At 36.9% G+C, this 16,849-nt stretch overlaps 2 protein-coding genes across 4 annotated transcripts; both read left to right on the forward strand.

Moving 5' to 3' along the window:
• Nucleotides 1–311: 311 nt before the first annotated feature.
• LOC107926091 (probable receptor-like protein kinase At2g39360) lies at nucleotides 312–3,599 on the forward strand. Of its 2 annotated transcripts, none has more exons than XM_041091949.1 (2): nucleotides 312–810; nucleotides 1,075–3,599. In XM_041091949.1, the coding sequence occupies exon 2, from the start codon at nucleotides 1,371–1,373 to the stop codon at nucleotides 3,480–3,482; it is 2,112 nt and encodes a 703-aa protein (XP_040947883.1). In that variant the 5' UTR covers nucleotides 312–810; nucleotides 1,075–1,370; the 3' UTR covers nucleotides 3,483–3,599. The 2 variants fall into 2 exon arrangements, with proteins under 2 accessions (XP_040947883.1, XP_016712374.2); XM_016856885.2 differs by having other exon boundaries at nucleotides 340–810; nucleotides 954–3,599.
• Nucleotides 3,600–10,774: 7,175 nt separating this feature from the next.
• Nucleotides 10,775–16,282, forward strand: LOC121216326 (uncharacterized). Of its 2 annotated transcripts, XM_041091951.1 has the most exons (10): nucleotides 10,775–11,112; nucleotides 11,795–12,016; nucleotides 12,381–12,476; nucleotides 13,422–13,474; nucleotides 13,724–13,820; nucleotides 13,915–13,988; nucleotides 14,616–14,732; nucleotides 15,170–15,283; nucleotides 15,459–15,535; nucleotides 16,236–16,282. In XM_041091951.1, exons 1-7 carry the CDS (start codon nucleotides 10,963–10,965, stop codon nucleotides 14,659–14,661), a joined length of 738 nt encoding a protein of 245 aa, XP_040947885.1. In that variant the 5' UTR covers nucleotides 10,775–10,962; the 3' UTR covers nucleotides 14,662–14,732; nucleotides 15,170–15,283; nucleotides 15,459–15,535; nucleotides 16,236–16,282. The 2 variants fall into 2 exon arrangements, with proteins under 2 accessions (XP_040947885.1, XP_040947884.1); XM_041091950.1 differs by lacking the exon at nucleotides 16,236–16,282 and having other exon boundaries at nucleotides 15,459–15,652.
• Nucleotides 16,283–16,849: the final 567 nt, after the last annotated feature.

A 16,849-nucleotide genomic window follows, 5' to 3' on the forward strand; every position in this document is an offset into this window, starting at 1 on the left:
TTTATATAATTATAGTATCTTTCATAAATTATTCATAAAAATATTTTAATATTAATAAATAATTCAAACTTTGGCAAAAATATTTGATATTATGACCTAACGCATATAGCTTCAATAATATGTTTCATGTGTAACCCCGACCAATAAACATATTTAAGCATTACTAATACAAAAGAGATGCCGCAAACTTAAAATATTTATGTGAACCATTTAATTCTAAGTTTGATTTGTAAACTGTTTTTTGGTTTCCTTACACCAACCAAAGACATGGAACTGATAAACTAAAACCACCAAACGTACGACAAAGCTTTTTAACGTTATTCACGACAGGAAAGTGAGACTCAGCTGCCCTTCATAGCTGTCTTCCTCTTCCCTCTTCGACCTTTCCATTTTATATTATTTTTGAACTACAATCTTATCAACTTTCCAATCCATTTATTATTTTCTTTTCAATACCATGAACTTGTCAAACATCCCACACGTTGATCCTTAACACATTTTAATTATTTTTGGGTTTGAAGTTCGCTTTCTCGTTACCTGTTTGATTTTCTTATCTGGTGCTTTGAATAGCTACAAGTTGTGGAGCTCATGAATGTGACGGTTTTTGTTTGTATTTTCAACTTGGGTTTTTTATGCTGTTGATGTTTTCATTAGTCGGCAATCTTCTTTCAATCTTTTCTCTTTGATTAATTACTGTGTCAGGTGACGTTTTCAGGTCACCCTTTTTGTTTATTCATTTGTTCATTGGGTGTTTCTCAAATTGCTCCATCGGTGAAGTAACAACCCAGCTCTCAACTTTTTTTATCACAGGTTAGTCTGTTTTCTTTTAGTGTACTGTGCCTATATATATAGGTTACTGTCTGCTACAATTTCTAATTTTTGCTACTGGGTTCTTGACCATCTCTTGTTTTTTTCCATTTTTAATGCATTTGGTCTCTCTTGATTATCTCTAGTATTTGCCATTTCCACTGCAATCTTTGTCCTCCATTGGAGATTCTTTCATGGATAATCCTGGGAATTTTGGTTTCATTATTTGGATTTCATCCATCTATGGTTTACTTCATCTTTCACTAGGATTCAACCCTGTAGATAACTATTTGATAGACTGTGGATCCATTAAGAACATATCAGTGGGTGATAGAGTATTTCAAGCTGATAATTCCACTTCATCATATAATCTTTCAACCCCACATCAGATTTTCGCAATTTCGAGTTCGAATTCGAATCCAACCTCACTTTACTGTGATTCACCTCTGTATCAAACGGCTAGAATCTTCAACGCAACTTCCCATTACAGTTTTCCAATCAAACAACAAGGGAGGCACTGGATTCGGCTTCATTTCTTTGCTTTCGTATTCGAAAAGTTCGATATGAGCAAGGCGAAATTCTCTGTTTTCGCGCAAAACTTTACACTTCTCAGAGCTCAAATGGGGGATGGATATATTGTTAAGGAGTATAGCCTGAACATTACTTCTAATAAACTGATTCTTACTTTTAGACCTGCTGTCAATTCATTTGCTTTTATCAATGGCTTGGAAGTTTTCTCAGTTCCGGATAATCTCTTTCCGGAAGAGGTCAGAACAATTGATCTGCAAGGTGGTAACAAGATTCTACAGGAGCAAGCACTGGAGACGGTTGCAAGGGTCGATATGGGGAACACGACTGTTCTTCCTCAAAACGATACCTTATGGCGACTTTGGATCTCGGACAATGCGTATCTGATACACAATAATCTTGGATCATCGGTGTCAAATGTCTCAGCTGTGAATTTTACTGAAGTGACTGAGGATATTGCTCCTGCATCGGTATATGGCACTGCAACTATTTTGAACTCGAGTGATCCAAATCTGAATGCAAACTTGACATGGACCTTTGATGTTAACCCGGGTTTCGATTATCTTGTCCGGCTTCACTTTTGTAACATAATGAATGAACCCACTCAGCAAGCCATCTTTCTTGAAATCTTTATTGATTCACGTCATGCAGGTCACCTTGATCTTGGTTCAAGGACATCGGATGTTTTTGGTGCCCCATATTTCATGGATGTCTGCACAAGAGTATCCGGTAGTACTAAGCTTAATGTAAGTGTTGGTCCGTCTAAGCTCAATAACCCTACGGTCATCCTCAATGGTTTGGAGATCATGAAGATAAACGATGCTAGGGGGAATCTTGATGTTCCCGATGTTGTTTCCTCGGGACATTCTGAGATAAAAGTTGTAGTTATAGTTGTTATTGCTGTTGGATCGTTTGTCGTTGTTGTTTCGGTTGTGATTGTCATCCTTTTCTGCAGAAGAAGAAGAATGAAGCCAGTTCTGGGGAAAGAACAGCACTTTCTGATGAATCGGGGACAAAAAGTTCATACTACTGGAAGTACATACTCTAATGGAACTTCCATACTTTCCAGCCCAATGATTGGCTATCGATATCCTTTCATGGCAATTCTCGAGGCTACTGATAATTTCAGTGAAAATTTGGTAATCGGTGTTGGTGGTTTCGGTAAGGTTTATAGAGGAATATTGAAAGATGAAACCGAGGTTGCAGTCAAGAGGGGAACTCCTCAATCAAACCAAGGGCTTGCAGAATTCCGGACGGAGATCGAAATGTTATCTCAATTCCGACATCGACATTTAGTATCACTGATCGGTTACTGCGATGAACAAGATGAGATGATCATAATTTATGAGTACATGGAGAATGGGACACTCAAGAATCATCTATATGGCTCAAATCTTCCTAGTTTGAGTTGGAGACAAAGGCTTGAGATATGCATTGGATCAGCTAAAGGGCTTCACTATCTTCATACAGGTTCAGCTAAGGCTATCATACACCGCGATGTCAAGTCTGCAAACATATTACTCGATAAGCATTTCATGGCTAAAGTTGCTGATTTCGGACTTTCAAAGACCGGTCCTGATATTGATCAGACACATGTGAGTACCGCGGTCAAAGGAAGCTTCGGGTATCTTGATCCAGAGTATTTGACGAGGCAGCAACTAACAGAGAAATCAGATGTGTACTCCTTTGGTGTTGTCTTGCTTGAAGTCCTTTCGGGAAGGGCTGTTATTGATCCATCACTTCCCAGAGAAAAGGCAAATTTGCTCGAGTGGGCAATGAAATCATACCGAAGTGGGAAACTGGAAGATATTGTGGATCCTTGCCTTGTTGGTCAAGTAAAACCAGATTGTTTAAGGAAGCTTTGGGATATTATTGAGAAATGCTTGGCAGAAAATGGGATTTGCAGGCCTTCAATGGGAGAGGTCCTATGGAACTTGGAATACGCACTTCAACAACAAGAGAATGAAGAAAGATCCAATCAAAACAATGAACATTCTTCACATATCAGCTGTATTAGTACCTCAGAAACGAGTCGGCAATTCAGCCGAGCCAGTAGCGGCGTCAACGATGATGAACTTGCTGGAATTTCAATGAGTAAAATGTTTGCTGAAATGGTGAGACAGGAAAGACCTGTAAGAAACATCTGAATTCAATATTTATATGAAATCGAAGCTCAATTCAGCTTATTTATATCATTTTATAAATCTTTATATCGAACTGTACGCAAAAGATTTGATATTTGTATAGAATAGTTATTTAGTTTATTCATGTTTAATTTTTCTGCTTCGGATGAGATTTTTTTTTGCTTGGAATCATTTAATATTGGGATAAATCTCAAAACTATACATGAAGAATGATTTAATGTACAATTGTATTTATGAACTTTGATTTTATACAATTTTATACATGATTTTTTTTATTTGATCCAATTCTTGTAAATTATTAACCAAATTATTGATATAACATCATTTTTTATGTCGTATTAAATGATCTCGGCCGCTTGCTTTCTGTTCATATAATGCATACGGCTCTTGTTGCTAGCTGGGCCGATTCAATGGCTCTATATGAATTAGCTGTTTTTGATCCCTCCAATCCCGTTCTTGATCCAATGTGGAGACAATGTATGTTCGTTATAACTTTCATAACTCGTTTAGGGATAACCAATTCATGGGGCGGTTGGAGTATTACAAGGGGAGCTATAACAAATCCAAGTATTTGGAGTTACGAAGGTGTAGCCGGAGCACATATTGTGTTTTCTGGCTTGTGCTTCTTGGCAACTATTTGGCATTGTGTATATTGGGATTTAGAAATTTTTTGTGATGAGCGCACAGAAAAACCTTTTTAGAATATGGGTGTCGGACCCTTATGGACTAACTGACAAGGTCCAACCTGTAAATCCGACATGAGGCATGGAAGGTTTTAATCCTTTTGTTTCGGGAGGAATAACCTCTCATCATATTGCAACAGGAACAATATAAAAATAAATTAATGTATTTATTTCTTTAAATGTGTATGATTAAATTAAAATTAAAGTTTCAAGTATACATTTGAACCACAATTAGAGCTTCATGTGTATAGTTGCACCAAATTAAAATTCATTTATACAAATTGCACATTAAATTAAAATTATGTATAATTTTGAGATTTATTCCAAAATTATATGACTCTTTGCCTTATAGGTTAAAAGATAATGTTTTTGTTTAATTTTTATATGATATGAATTAAAGGTTAAAAACTTATTCGAATACAAATTAAAAATTTTAAAGATTTTTAATACAATAAGATATAAAAATTCATCTAAATAAAATGATAAAATGCAGAGATTCTATTGTTATTTATACTATTAATAAAATTTCTAATTGATTTAGTGTCATGGATTAATCGAGTGTTAACTCAGTTAGAAAATGATTAATATATTATTTGAATGATATTTTTCTCTTTTCATATTTTTATATCATTTTAAAATTTAAAAAAATTAAAATTAACATGTCAAACCACTTAATCCATGTTTGATTTAATTAATAATAAACAATTTTTTACCACTACACTAATAATAATTTTTAGCAAATTAGAAAAAAAGAAAACGTTTAACATAAAATGATGACTTTTCTAACTAAATTTATTTATATAAATAATGTTACTAATTACCTTAGTGTCATAAGGCAGTTAAATACTTATTTATAAATAATATATTTTATTATTTATTATATGTTATTTTTAAATATATATTTATATTTTTAATTTGTGGTTTCCATGAATACATCCGACAGAAATTTTGTTTAAAGAAATAATATTAAAGATGTAGGTTGGGAATAAAACTAACGTTGCGAGGGATTTACCAAAAAAACCTAATTTTTTTATAAAATTACCGAAATAGGTCGGTTTTTTAATTATTTACCGGACTGGGCCATTTCCCCCAAAATCGCGCCACGTCGGAGCGATGTCAGGGGACGGGGCAGAAGGTCGCGTCCACGTCAGCGCGACCTGCTGACGTGGACGCGACCTCCTGTCACTTAGCGCGGTATCGGGAACTCGATTTTGACCCTGATTTTTACGCCTGGGTTTTATGGCTTTTAGGGTTAAGGGTGCAGGCTTTTTAGGAGTTAGGGGTCCAGGAAAATTTTTTTTTGAGTTGACGTTTCTGGTTAAATAGTGGGAAATCGCTTCTACTAGAATGCTATTTAAGAAGAAATTGTGAAATAGTGGCCTCGTGGACGCGATTTCGCTACAGTGGTCATGTGAGAAATAATTTTTTTTGACGTTTTCTGAGGAAATAGTATAAAATCGCTGATACCAGGATGCTATATGAGAAGAAATTGTGAAATCGCGCCCTCGTGGACGCGATTTCGCTACAGTTGGTCATGTAGGAAATAATTTTTTTTTACGTTTCTGAGCAAATAGTGTCAAATCGCACCCTCGTGGACGCGATTTCGCTACAGTAGCAAGTTTGGGCTGAGGCTATAAATTAGGCAGAGAATTTTCTTAGAATGCATAACTCAGAGCAGAAACATTTTAGGTTAGGGTTAGGGAATTTAGAGTTTCAAAATGAGTGAACGTATTAGTGCTGTTATTTACTACGATGGCGAGGTTTGCCACACCGAGAATGGTGTTGTTTTTTTGTCGGAGAATACGGTGCGACTGTCATTTAGCCAAAACATAGATTTGACAGAACTCCGTAAAAGAATTAGGCGTAAAATCTTCGGAACCACGCCAATAAAAGTTCAGTCAATGACGTATCGATTTTGTTCTTCTGTTGATCCGGTGACATATAACTCGTTCGACATAAAAGGTGCTCGTAGCTTGGAGGCAATGGTGCAGACTCATCTTGCTAGCGGAGCAACTTATATTGAGTTATATGTACAATTTACGTCACCAAATGATGTACTTCCGTCCGGTGTTCGAGATGTATACACGACCCCTGGCCGACACTCGATTAGCGTGTTACAAAATACGGAACAGCCCATGTTCAGTAGCGGTGTCGAATGCACATCCCCCCCAAGACACTCTGTCGGTGGATGGGACATGTACGTCGGTGGCTCGACGGTTGACGCTGGAAATACGAGCTGGAGAACCGCATCAAGTTCTACTGGATGGCAATCTACATCCAATTGGGGGCGTTATCAAATGCCCAGAAGAAGGGATGACGTACTACCTACGACATCAACCGGTGAGGAGACGTCGTACGCTGCAGATGATTTTGGGTTAGAAGGTGAGTCCGATGTGGATCCACCTCGAGAGCCCGGGCCGGATAGTGCAGAGGTGAGATTATTTTCTGAACCGGAGCCTATTCCAATAGAAGGTGAAGATGGTGATATGAATGCAGATGATGAAGAAAATCCACGATTCAGAGCATATTCACCTCCAGCCCACATGCATAATGTCGATCTATCAGCAGATGATGCGTTAGAGTTTCCAGATCTACCACACCGGGTGCGCGATCGTACAAGTTCGGGAGTAGATGTTGGTGAACTTGAAGTTGGTAATCAGTTTACCAATAAGGATAGTTTTATTGGTGCTTTGAAACAGCATATCATCAAAAACGGCGTTAATTACCACGTCATTAAATCAAAATCTAATAAGTTTGAGGCGAAGTGTGGGTGTAAGACGGCACATGTTCATGGAAAATCGTCGCCTCGTTAAGGAAGAAGACAGGGTTGTGGGAGATCAAAAAGTACAAAGGTCCACATACATGTGCTGCAGGTACAGTATTGAATGTGTATGAATAATTTTTGGATTTTCCAATGTTGCATTACTTAATGTACTCCCTCCCTATGCAGGTGTTTCAGAAGATCATCCGAAAATGGATTCAGCTATGTTGGCTAGCTTGATACTGCCCACGATAAAAGCAGATCCTCGGACTTCAGTGCCGGTGATAATTGCCAATATCCGTAGCCAAATGGGGTACGTGCCCTCTTACCGCAAGGCTTGGATAGCTAAGCAAAAGGCATTGGAGAAGATGCATAGTGGGTGGGACGCCTCTTATAATGAAATATGGCAATTGTGTCAGGTGCTAGAGAGATACGTCCTAGGTGCCATCACAGACCTTCAAACGGAACATGCGTACTACAACGGCCGATTGCTACGTGGATGTCAAGTGTTTTTAATTTAATTAAAATAAGATTAGGGTTTTTAATTTAATTAAAATAAGGTTAGGGTTTTTAATTTAAGTAGGTTAGGTTAGGGTTTTTAATTTAAGTAGGTTAGGTTAGGGTTTTTAATTTAATTAAAATAAGGTTAGAGTTTTTAATTTAATTAAATTAGGTTAGGGTTTTTAATTAAATTAGGTTAGGTTAGGGTTAGGGTTTTTAATTTAATTAAAATAAGGTTAGGGTTTTTAATTTAATTAGGTTAGGTTAGGATTTTTAATTTAAGTAGGTTAGGTTAGGATTTTTAATTTAATTAAAATAAGGTTAGGGTTTTTAATTTAATTAGGTTAGTTTAGGGCTTTTAATTTAATTAAATTAGGGTTTTTAATTAAGTAGGGTTAGGGATTTTAATCAAATAATGTCAAAATAACTCGGAAAAAATTCTATTTGTATTACATCGTCATAAACTTCTAATTCATTACATCAAATGATTAATTTTAATACGGTAATCAATGTCTATGACCGGAGGATTCAGTTCCACATGGCGGCCGTCGACGGTTTCGCGCTGGATTCCTCCTTTCTCTAGCTTCCAGCGGCGGTTGTTGTTCCTCCGGTGGGGATTCTGGTTCTTCCGGTTCGGCATCTGGTTGTCGGACTTGGGACGATGATCCACCTTCAAAGAATAGTGTATGTGGAGGTGTTTGCATAATGAACGGCGACGGAGTTTGAAAGCCATGCGTTGCTGGCGATTGGTAAAAAGGAGAGCTCTCCGACGGCCCCCCTTGCGACCCCTCCTGCGCCGATGGCCTAGTTATCGGTGGTCCGCTCGGCATTACAGGAAATGGAGCTAATCCGGGCATTTGGGTCCAACCTGCCATAGGATTCGGAAAAGGATACATGTACGGGTTAGGGTACATATAAGGGCTAGGAAACATACCTGGCATCATAGGGAAAGGTGAATGCGTGGGTATCATCTGTTGAATTGCTGCGCCAGGTGACTGCGTTGGTGCTCTCGTTGGGGACGGTGATTGCATGGTCGCTGATGATGAACCGGGTGAATGTCTGGGCCTCGTTGAGGGGCTGCCCTCGTAGTTTTGTCCCCTTGGATTTTGAGGCCCGCACATTTCCCTTCCGACACGTATTTGCCACCGCCTCTCCTCCGGCGTAAGTAAATACGGCTTCCCATGGGCCCTAAACCATGGCATGTATTCTGGAACGCACGCTAACTCGGAAACGATGATTGGTTCCCGAGTAGGTAGATATTCATTCCGATTTTCCCACATTTCTGTGTACACTGACCAGTACAACGGCCAATCCGTACCTAATAGCCGAAGGTCGATTTTGTGGTGCTCGTCAAACTCCTCAGGGTCCGCAGGGATCGGTTGTCTACATCCAAACTGTCGTAGGACTCTGTCTGTCTGGTGGGGCTCCACGGTTGCATAGTTGATCAACACCACTTTCACGTGCCAAGCGTTCGGATTTTGTAAAAACTCTTCCGGGATTACTGCCCAGACTACCGGATCCTCGTATGGTGTCCATTGAAACTACATGAACATGATAGAAATATTACATATATACATAATACTAAATACTAAATATCAATCCACTAGCGAATGTATGGAAATATCTATTTGCAATAATACTTACTTCTGCTTCCGAGCGTTGCTCCAATAAAAGCCGTATATCTTCAAGTTCAGTCGGTATTTCACGATAACTTGCCGGATGGTTCCACCTAATTAAATAAATTTTTAGCATTCTTTTATTCTTACAAAATCTACATATCAATTTCAAAGTGTAATATAAAATTTACCTCGTTACGAGTGGGAATGTATATGGGTGGTTCACTCGAGGACGTAGAAATGGAAAGCGAAACCGTACCCATGATTGCAGTAGTGACAGGCAACCTCCGATTTTTGCTCTCCTCGGTTTGGTCGCCCCGCACATCTCCCGATATAATGTTGCCAAGACGGCAGACCCCCAACTAAATTCACCGGCTGCTCTAAAATCAACGAGTTTTAGCAGCCACCTTAGATGTACACGGCTCCGTGATGTGTCGGCCATGAGATAGCCTCCAATTATTTGAAGAATGTATGATCGAGCATATTGGATTCTTTCAATCTCGGTTGAATTTTCATTCAGACCGGGGAAGGTGGCACGTAACCAGCCCATCTCCACCTTACCTCCATCCATTTTATCCGGAACGACGCCCAAAAGCTCGTAGCACACCGCCTCCCAATTGCTAGATTGGGCAGACCCGGTCACTGGGTGCCCATCCACCGGCAATCCCAAATGCAGATGGACATCTTCTAGAGTGATAGTGCACTCTCCACATGGAAGATGAAATGTGTGCGTCTCAGGTCTCCACCTCTCGATCAACGCACTGATCAGTTTCGGCTCCAACTTGCATCCCCGGCCTACCGTCGCCACGTGCCAAAATCCCGCTTCCCGCAGGTAGTTCTCTACTAACGGTGATGGAGCATGCATATTCCGAATATTGCATTCCAATACCCGATCTTCGGCCTTTTATAACAAAAAATATATTAATAAATATCTAAAAATACATAAATAAAAATATCTTAAAAAATTTTAAAATTTAAATTTAATACTTACCATGTTCATTTGCTCCACTGATATGTGATTCCTATCAAGACGAATCAATGATCCGGCCATTGTTGAAAATATTAAAAATTTTAAAATTATTTAAAAAAAATAAAAAATTTTAAAATTTTCTTAAAAAAATGAAATTTAATGGAAAAAGAAATTTAATATGGATTTGGAGATTTTTTGAAGGAAATTGAGAGGATTTTGGAAGGAATTTGAGAGTTTGAGAGAATTTTAGAAGGAAATTGATAGAAATTTTAAAGGGAATTGAGAGAAATTTTGAAAGAAATTGATATTGAATTTGTTTGTGAAAATAAAATGGGTGGGGGGTTTATATAGTAAAAAAAATTGACCGTTTGGGGGGGGCAACAGTCAATTTTTTGACTGTTGGGCACTGTTCACGCGTGCGTCCACATCGCGTCCACGTCAGCGCGACCTGCTTTCGGGGGAAATGGCCCGATTTTGGGGGAAATGGCCCAATCCGGTAAATAATTAAAAAACCGACCTATTTCGATAATTTTATAAAAAATTTGGCCTTTTTTGGTAAATCCCTCTAACGTTGCAGCATCCTGAAAGTTGTAAATTAAAATTAAAATTTTATTTAATATAATAAAATATAAATAACTTATTTAAAACCCTTAATAAATTGATAAAATTTAGAGAAAAATGAGAAGAAAAAAACGGGACTTTTAAAGACAGACAAGACTGGTAGGAGGAGGTTGCGTACGAAACGGCGTCGCAACGTTTTAAAAAGTCAACGTCCGAACTTGGTTTTCTTTTCTTCGTCGTCGTTCAAATTACAGACAAAAAGAAATTAAAACAATTTTCCCCATTTCTCTCTTCTTCAAACTCCAAAACCCTGATAATTCCTTGGAGAAAGAAAAATAAATAAACCGAATCGCATTAATCGATTCAGAGGCGAGAGAGGGAAAGAAACGAGATGTCGTGGCTGAGAACGGCGGTGAACAAAGCGGTAGAGGTTGGGAACAAGAATAACCTTACTCGAAACTTCAGGAACTACGCCGATACCGTTGTTCATCATGCTGGTCAAGCTGTCGCTGAAGGAGCTAAACTCTTGCAAGATCGCATTGTACTTTCGTTTTTTTCAATTTAAAAATATAATTTTATTGTTCCTATTATTTATTTGCATGTTGAAGTGTAGAGATTCTAATTTGAGACTGAATTTTAGTTAGTATGAAAGGTTTGCATGTTGAACTTTTGTTGTACCTTTTTTTTTTGTTATTTAGAATTTTGGAGTAACTTTTAAGACACTGTTTTGTTATCTTTAAATTGCAAGAATGTTAGTTTTTATTTCCAATTAGTTTTTGATTTTTCATTCAGAGGATAATGAATTATACGTAGTACTGTAAAAAAAGAAATCAAATGAGATTACATTTGTATTATAATTTCATGAGTTGGCTCTGGTGATTTCCCTTCCAAAAATGGATAGGAAAACATTTAGTCTAATTTCAATTTTGACACTGACATGTAAACTAGCAGTAGTTCTTTTTGGCCATTTTTTAGGGGAAGGGAGGGGGGTGTCCTGGGTTTGAACCCCGGACCTGATATCAACCAGGACATGAAATCAACACCAGTGGCTTAGTTAGAGCTTTCTGATCTAGTCGTTTATCATATTAAAAACAGCTAGCATTCCTTATCTTGAGTTAATGTACTACTACATTTTGTTCTGTTTAGGCATAGAAATTCTTTCTCCTGTTGTGGATATCTTGTAATATTACTATCTGGCTTGCTTAAGTTGTATGCTTATGCAGGCATCTCGGAATGTCAGGAGTGTAAAGCAAACTGTCAAAAGATTAGAGGAAGCAGCAATATCTTGTAGGGGTTCTGAGAGAGTTATGCTGCTGAGAAGTTGGTTGATTGCACTCAAAGAAATTGAGAAGTTAGCCAGTTCATCATCTGAAGGCAGTCAAAAGAGCCTTGGGCAAATTCTTGCTTCTGAAGATGAAAGGGAGAACCCTAAAAGAACATCTATGGTGAGTTCTTCCTTTATGTTAGTGAAAATCAAATTTAAGTGTCTTATGCCTTGCTTTACTTATTGAGTAGTAAATGATATGTCTAAGACTTTCAGTTAAATATCTGCTCAACAAGAGGAAAAGGTAGGTCCATTTTTCCAAATAGTCTGCTGCAAATTATGTATTCTTTCATGACTTAGGTTAAAGATTACCTTATCATCGTTCCACATATTTTCCTTTAAAGTGTTTTATGTCAGTTGGATTTTGAAACTATTGATGTTGATGGATGGTTGTAAGTTGCGTGCCTGAAATAAGCTGGCATGTTCAATATTCATGAGTGTCTTGTTGTATCTGATATCTTGTGGTTCTTCTTAATAATCTATAGGTCTTGTATTATGACTCTGATATTGGGGGTGCACCAATGGATTTTAGAGAGGTTTTTCTTCAGAGCCAGGCTTTGGAGGGCATAACAGTATCTATGGTATGATTTTGCATCTTGGTCATTTGTGTTCTTATTTTTCTTTTGATCAGTAATGTGTTTTTCACTAATTCTGTAGAGGATTAGCATTATATGATGGTTTAGAAAAATCAATATTTCAGATTATTGTGGATCTTAATCTTACCCAGGAAAATGATAAAAAGTCAAACATGATTTAAATAAAGAAAGATAGAAATTGACATTATCATGAACCTGGTGAAGTTTTTGATATTGTCTATTGATTACTAATGAATTATGATTTTCCAAACAGAAACAAAATAAAGCCTAGTTCCGGCACTTCATGTACCCAGGCTGCAATGGCTTTACTGGAAATTGTCCTTAGTCTGGAGTGCTATGCAAGAAGTGGAATATTACTCTTTTATGTGTTGTCTAAATCAATCAGTTACTATCAATTCCGGTGAATTGTAAGGCTGCTTCAAGGCCTTTTATGCCTTATGCTATCAAAACAATCTATTTTTGACTACATAAAATGGGTTAGCAACAATGTGGAGATAAGAAAAGGATACAGATACGGTATATTAGAGCTCAATTTTACTACCTCAATATGACAGCATGTCATGGTTCCGTTAATTGTGCACATACCATTAAGTGCAAATTTATTGATTGAATCATCTTCGACGAACGTTACCAAAAAGCTCCAAGTCTGTTGTGTTTTATCCAATATAAGCGCATCTAAGATTTTTATAGATTTGTTATCTTTCTGTTGGAGTATCATGGATACTTCATGTAAGTTTGGTTTTCTGAAAATTTCATCTAATTATGATCAGGATTTGGAGATCTTTTTTTCATTATTAGCTAACTTTAATGAGCTAATCTTATGATAGAAAAGTTGTTTTGGGAAAATTCGCAAGTTGTTTGTTAAAGTTTATGGCTTTAGAGCGTCTGATAATTGAGATTAAAGCAGGTTGAATCTTTTGTATGGTTCAGATTATTGAAGCACCAAATGATGAAGAAATTTCTCTGCTCTTGGAGATGTTTGGGTTAGTCCTCTCATTTTAGGTCTATTGCTTTATTACATCCCGGATACCATTTTTAGAGTTAATTAAGTCTGTTCTCATTGAATATGTTGCAAAAGATGCTATTTCTCCTACCATAACATGATTTTTACAATTGATTGCTTCTTGTAGGTTTTGATTGGCTAAATATAAATAACTTATCATTATGAATATTTAACTTGAAACTTAAATTGAATTTGGCGATTGCCTTTAATTATATAATAATACTTGCAGGCTCTGCCTCACTGGAGGAAAAGAAATTCACAATGCAATAGTGAGCAGTATACAGGATCTAGCTACTGCTTTTTCTAGCTACCAAGATCAAGTGCTGGTAACCAGTCAAACCTGTTCTACATTTTAGGAAGATTTGCATTTTAGCTTCTTTCTTCTTTCTTTCCCCATCTTTTTAATATGGGACCATATAGGTTAAACGGGAGGAACTGCTTCAATTTGCGCAAAGTGCCATAACAGGATTGAAGATCAGAGCAGATCTTGTAAGGTAGTTCAAAACAAGGAGCTTCCATTTCCTGGCTTGTGTTCTGTACTTTGTCTTTTTCTCAGCTCATGCTTGTGATAATGCCGAAATCTTGTGTGTTTCTGGCATTAGTTAAGGATTTTTATTTCATAGTTTATACATATATTTATTTTTCCTCTTGGGAATAGAGTTTTAACCTTCTAATATCTAGCTAAGATATTTCTGTTAGGCTTGAATAAAATTTACTTTTGATCATAGTTTGCACATTCCAAATTTGCATCTTGTTTAGCATAAATCTAGTTCTTCATTTTATTTTTATTTTTTTGTAAGGCTAAGGTATCCTTCATGTCCGTTTTACGGTTCACGAAGATTAATCCTTTCGGGGTTCATGGCTGCCCCTCCCAAGAATGTTGTCTCTAGGGTTCGAATTTGAGTTCTCTCCCTGGGAATGGAATGTGCCTTACTAGTGTACCCAACACTTGCCCGTTTTATTTTAAGAAATTAGGAATGTGCTGCTATCATTTTTTTGGTTCATATTGTTGCGCAGCCACAATGTTAGCCAGAAAATTTTAGGATTTGAATGTGAAGTGGTCAATTGCCCATACTTACTAAGCAAGAGAGATTAACCTTTTCTTTGATTTCTGATGACAGAATGGAAAGTGAAGCTTCTGATCTGAAGAAAAACTTGACCAAATGAGCACTTTGCTGAAGCTTCCAAAAGGAGGTCATGATAATGCATCTGAAACGACGACTGAAGCAACTATTGAGGTGAGCAGTGAGCTTGATTTGAGTTTACAGTCAAAATAAGCTATAGGACGTTGTTTATTGATTAAAAATCTGTTTTAAAATCTAGTAAACAATTTCAGATATTCTTGTTTAGTTAATCTTGGGCGGGGGGGGGGGGGGAATTGCTAGTGTGACATTATACTGGTTCATTTTTCCTTTTTATCTTGTAATTGCTTAATGCTAATTGTTTCCTTTTTCTTCATGGTTGGTTATGTGCGTAATCCTTTAAGAATTACAAATCAAATAAACCATTTTCTCTAGACAGAGCTGCACAAAAGGAAGTAGGCACTGGGAGTTCCTACAGAAATAAAATGTTGTCTATAACTATAGCTATGTCTCCCCTAAAACAGATGCTAAACTTCCCAATATATTTTCCCCAAAAGAAAAATTGAAAGCTGATTATCCTATCTTTATGGTAGGATCTGAAAGTAGCAGTTGCAGAAATACGAATCCGTTCCACTTTGGAAGGAATTTTACAGAAAAAGAAGCTTGCTGTAAACAATGGAGACTCTCCTGAGATTCATGCTCAAAAGGTAGAACTTTCTTCTATTGGTTGTTTCTTGGTTATTGTTTTAACAAGCTTGAATATGTGTATGCAACCTGCTTTTTGTTAAACTTTGCTTCCTCTATCTAAAGAAGGATGAGTGTGTTCTGGCAAATGCAGCATTTCTTGAGGCTTCAGTTGTTTTATATTGTTTATTGGAGTAGGTTGATAAATTGAAGGTCTTATCAGAATCTCTTGCCAACTCCAGTATAAAAGCAGAGAAACGCATTTCAGATCACAGGTATATTTAAGGATTTTTTAGAGTTGTTCTAAGTAATATTTGACTTTACCAATGCTGTATTCTACTTAAATATTAATCTCCGTCTTTTCATGTGATATATTATTAAAGGGTCAGTGTGAACTAATTGATTTATTTATTTTAACATTCAAGCATCTCATTAGATAATTCTGTTTTATGAAAAGAAATTTGCAGTGATTATTTTCGGTGGTAAATAGTAAAAAGCAGTACTGCCTATTTTAGATGGATCCTATTTGAAAATTTTAAAGAAAGTAGAAGCATGTTGTAGAAACATGTACTCTCTATCTGGTCGACAGAATCACTGTTGCTTAAAGGATGTCGGCTGAACTGTTTGTGTTTTATATTTCTTTTGACTTGCGTATGACCTTTGACCTAATTTTCCTTCTTGTTGATCTTATTTATCATTAATGATGAAAAGGTTAGCCTTGGGTTGCCATGCTATTGGCAAAGTGGTTAAGGGATCAGAACCTGTATCTGGTGATTTCATGGAGTGCTTGCCTGTAACGCTTCTACTTGTACTTCAGATAATGTCTGGATTCTGGATGAATTCTTGAAGACAGAATACTGAGCTAGATATAAAGCAATCTTAGTCTCATTACATCTGATTCTGTTTAAAAATATCTAAATATTTACTTCTGAAAGGTACATTTACATATGAACTGTCATTGTTGTTTACTGGCAGACTTCAGAAGGGGAGGCCTTAACTGTTCGTGTGGTCAAAGCAAATGAGCTGATGAAAGAGAAGGTTGTTTATTGTGCTGATGTGTTCTATGTGCCCTGCTAGATCAAAGGAAAATCTTGTTATCTTTCAACTTAAGTTAGAGTACAGATTTGAATGCTAGATTTTTCTCTGAGCCTAATGCTACCTGTTTTCTTGCTGTCTACAATCAAGTCCGTTTCAACTCGTGACTGGTTTGGTTAAGTCACTCTGGGGAAGAGTTTTTTCTATGCTTCCACTCATACATCTTTTATTCAGCGTCTTTAACTAGTTGATGACATTGGCAATTTTAATATAGAATTATCAAATATTCCTGGCTGGTTTCCTCTAACTGGCATACAAAGGAATGGTCCCATATTTTAATGAGTTCTTGCATCATGGTACTTATAGCGTATACATTGTTGATTAATGGTATTGTATGCTGTTCAAATGCCCTAGGTAGCACGGTAATGTTTGACGTGGATCACTAGGTATTTATGTTTGATCTTGAGATGAAAATAAATAAGGTTTATTTATTTCTTTTGATAAGCTTTCATTAGATCCATAAGCATATAAGCTTTCTCGAATACCATATGGAA

The sequence above is a fragment of the Gossypium hirsutum genome, chromosome D04, assembly GCF_007990345.1.
Source record: "Gossypium hirsutum isolate 1008001.06 chromosome D04, Gossypium_hirsutum_v2.1, whole genome shotgun sequence".
Taxonomy (NCBI): Eukaryota; Viridiplantae; Streptophyta; class Magnoliopsida; order Malvales; family Malvaceae; genus Gossypium; species Gossypium hirsutum.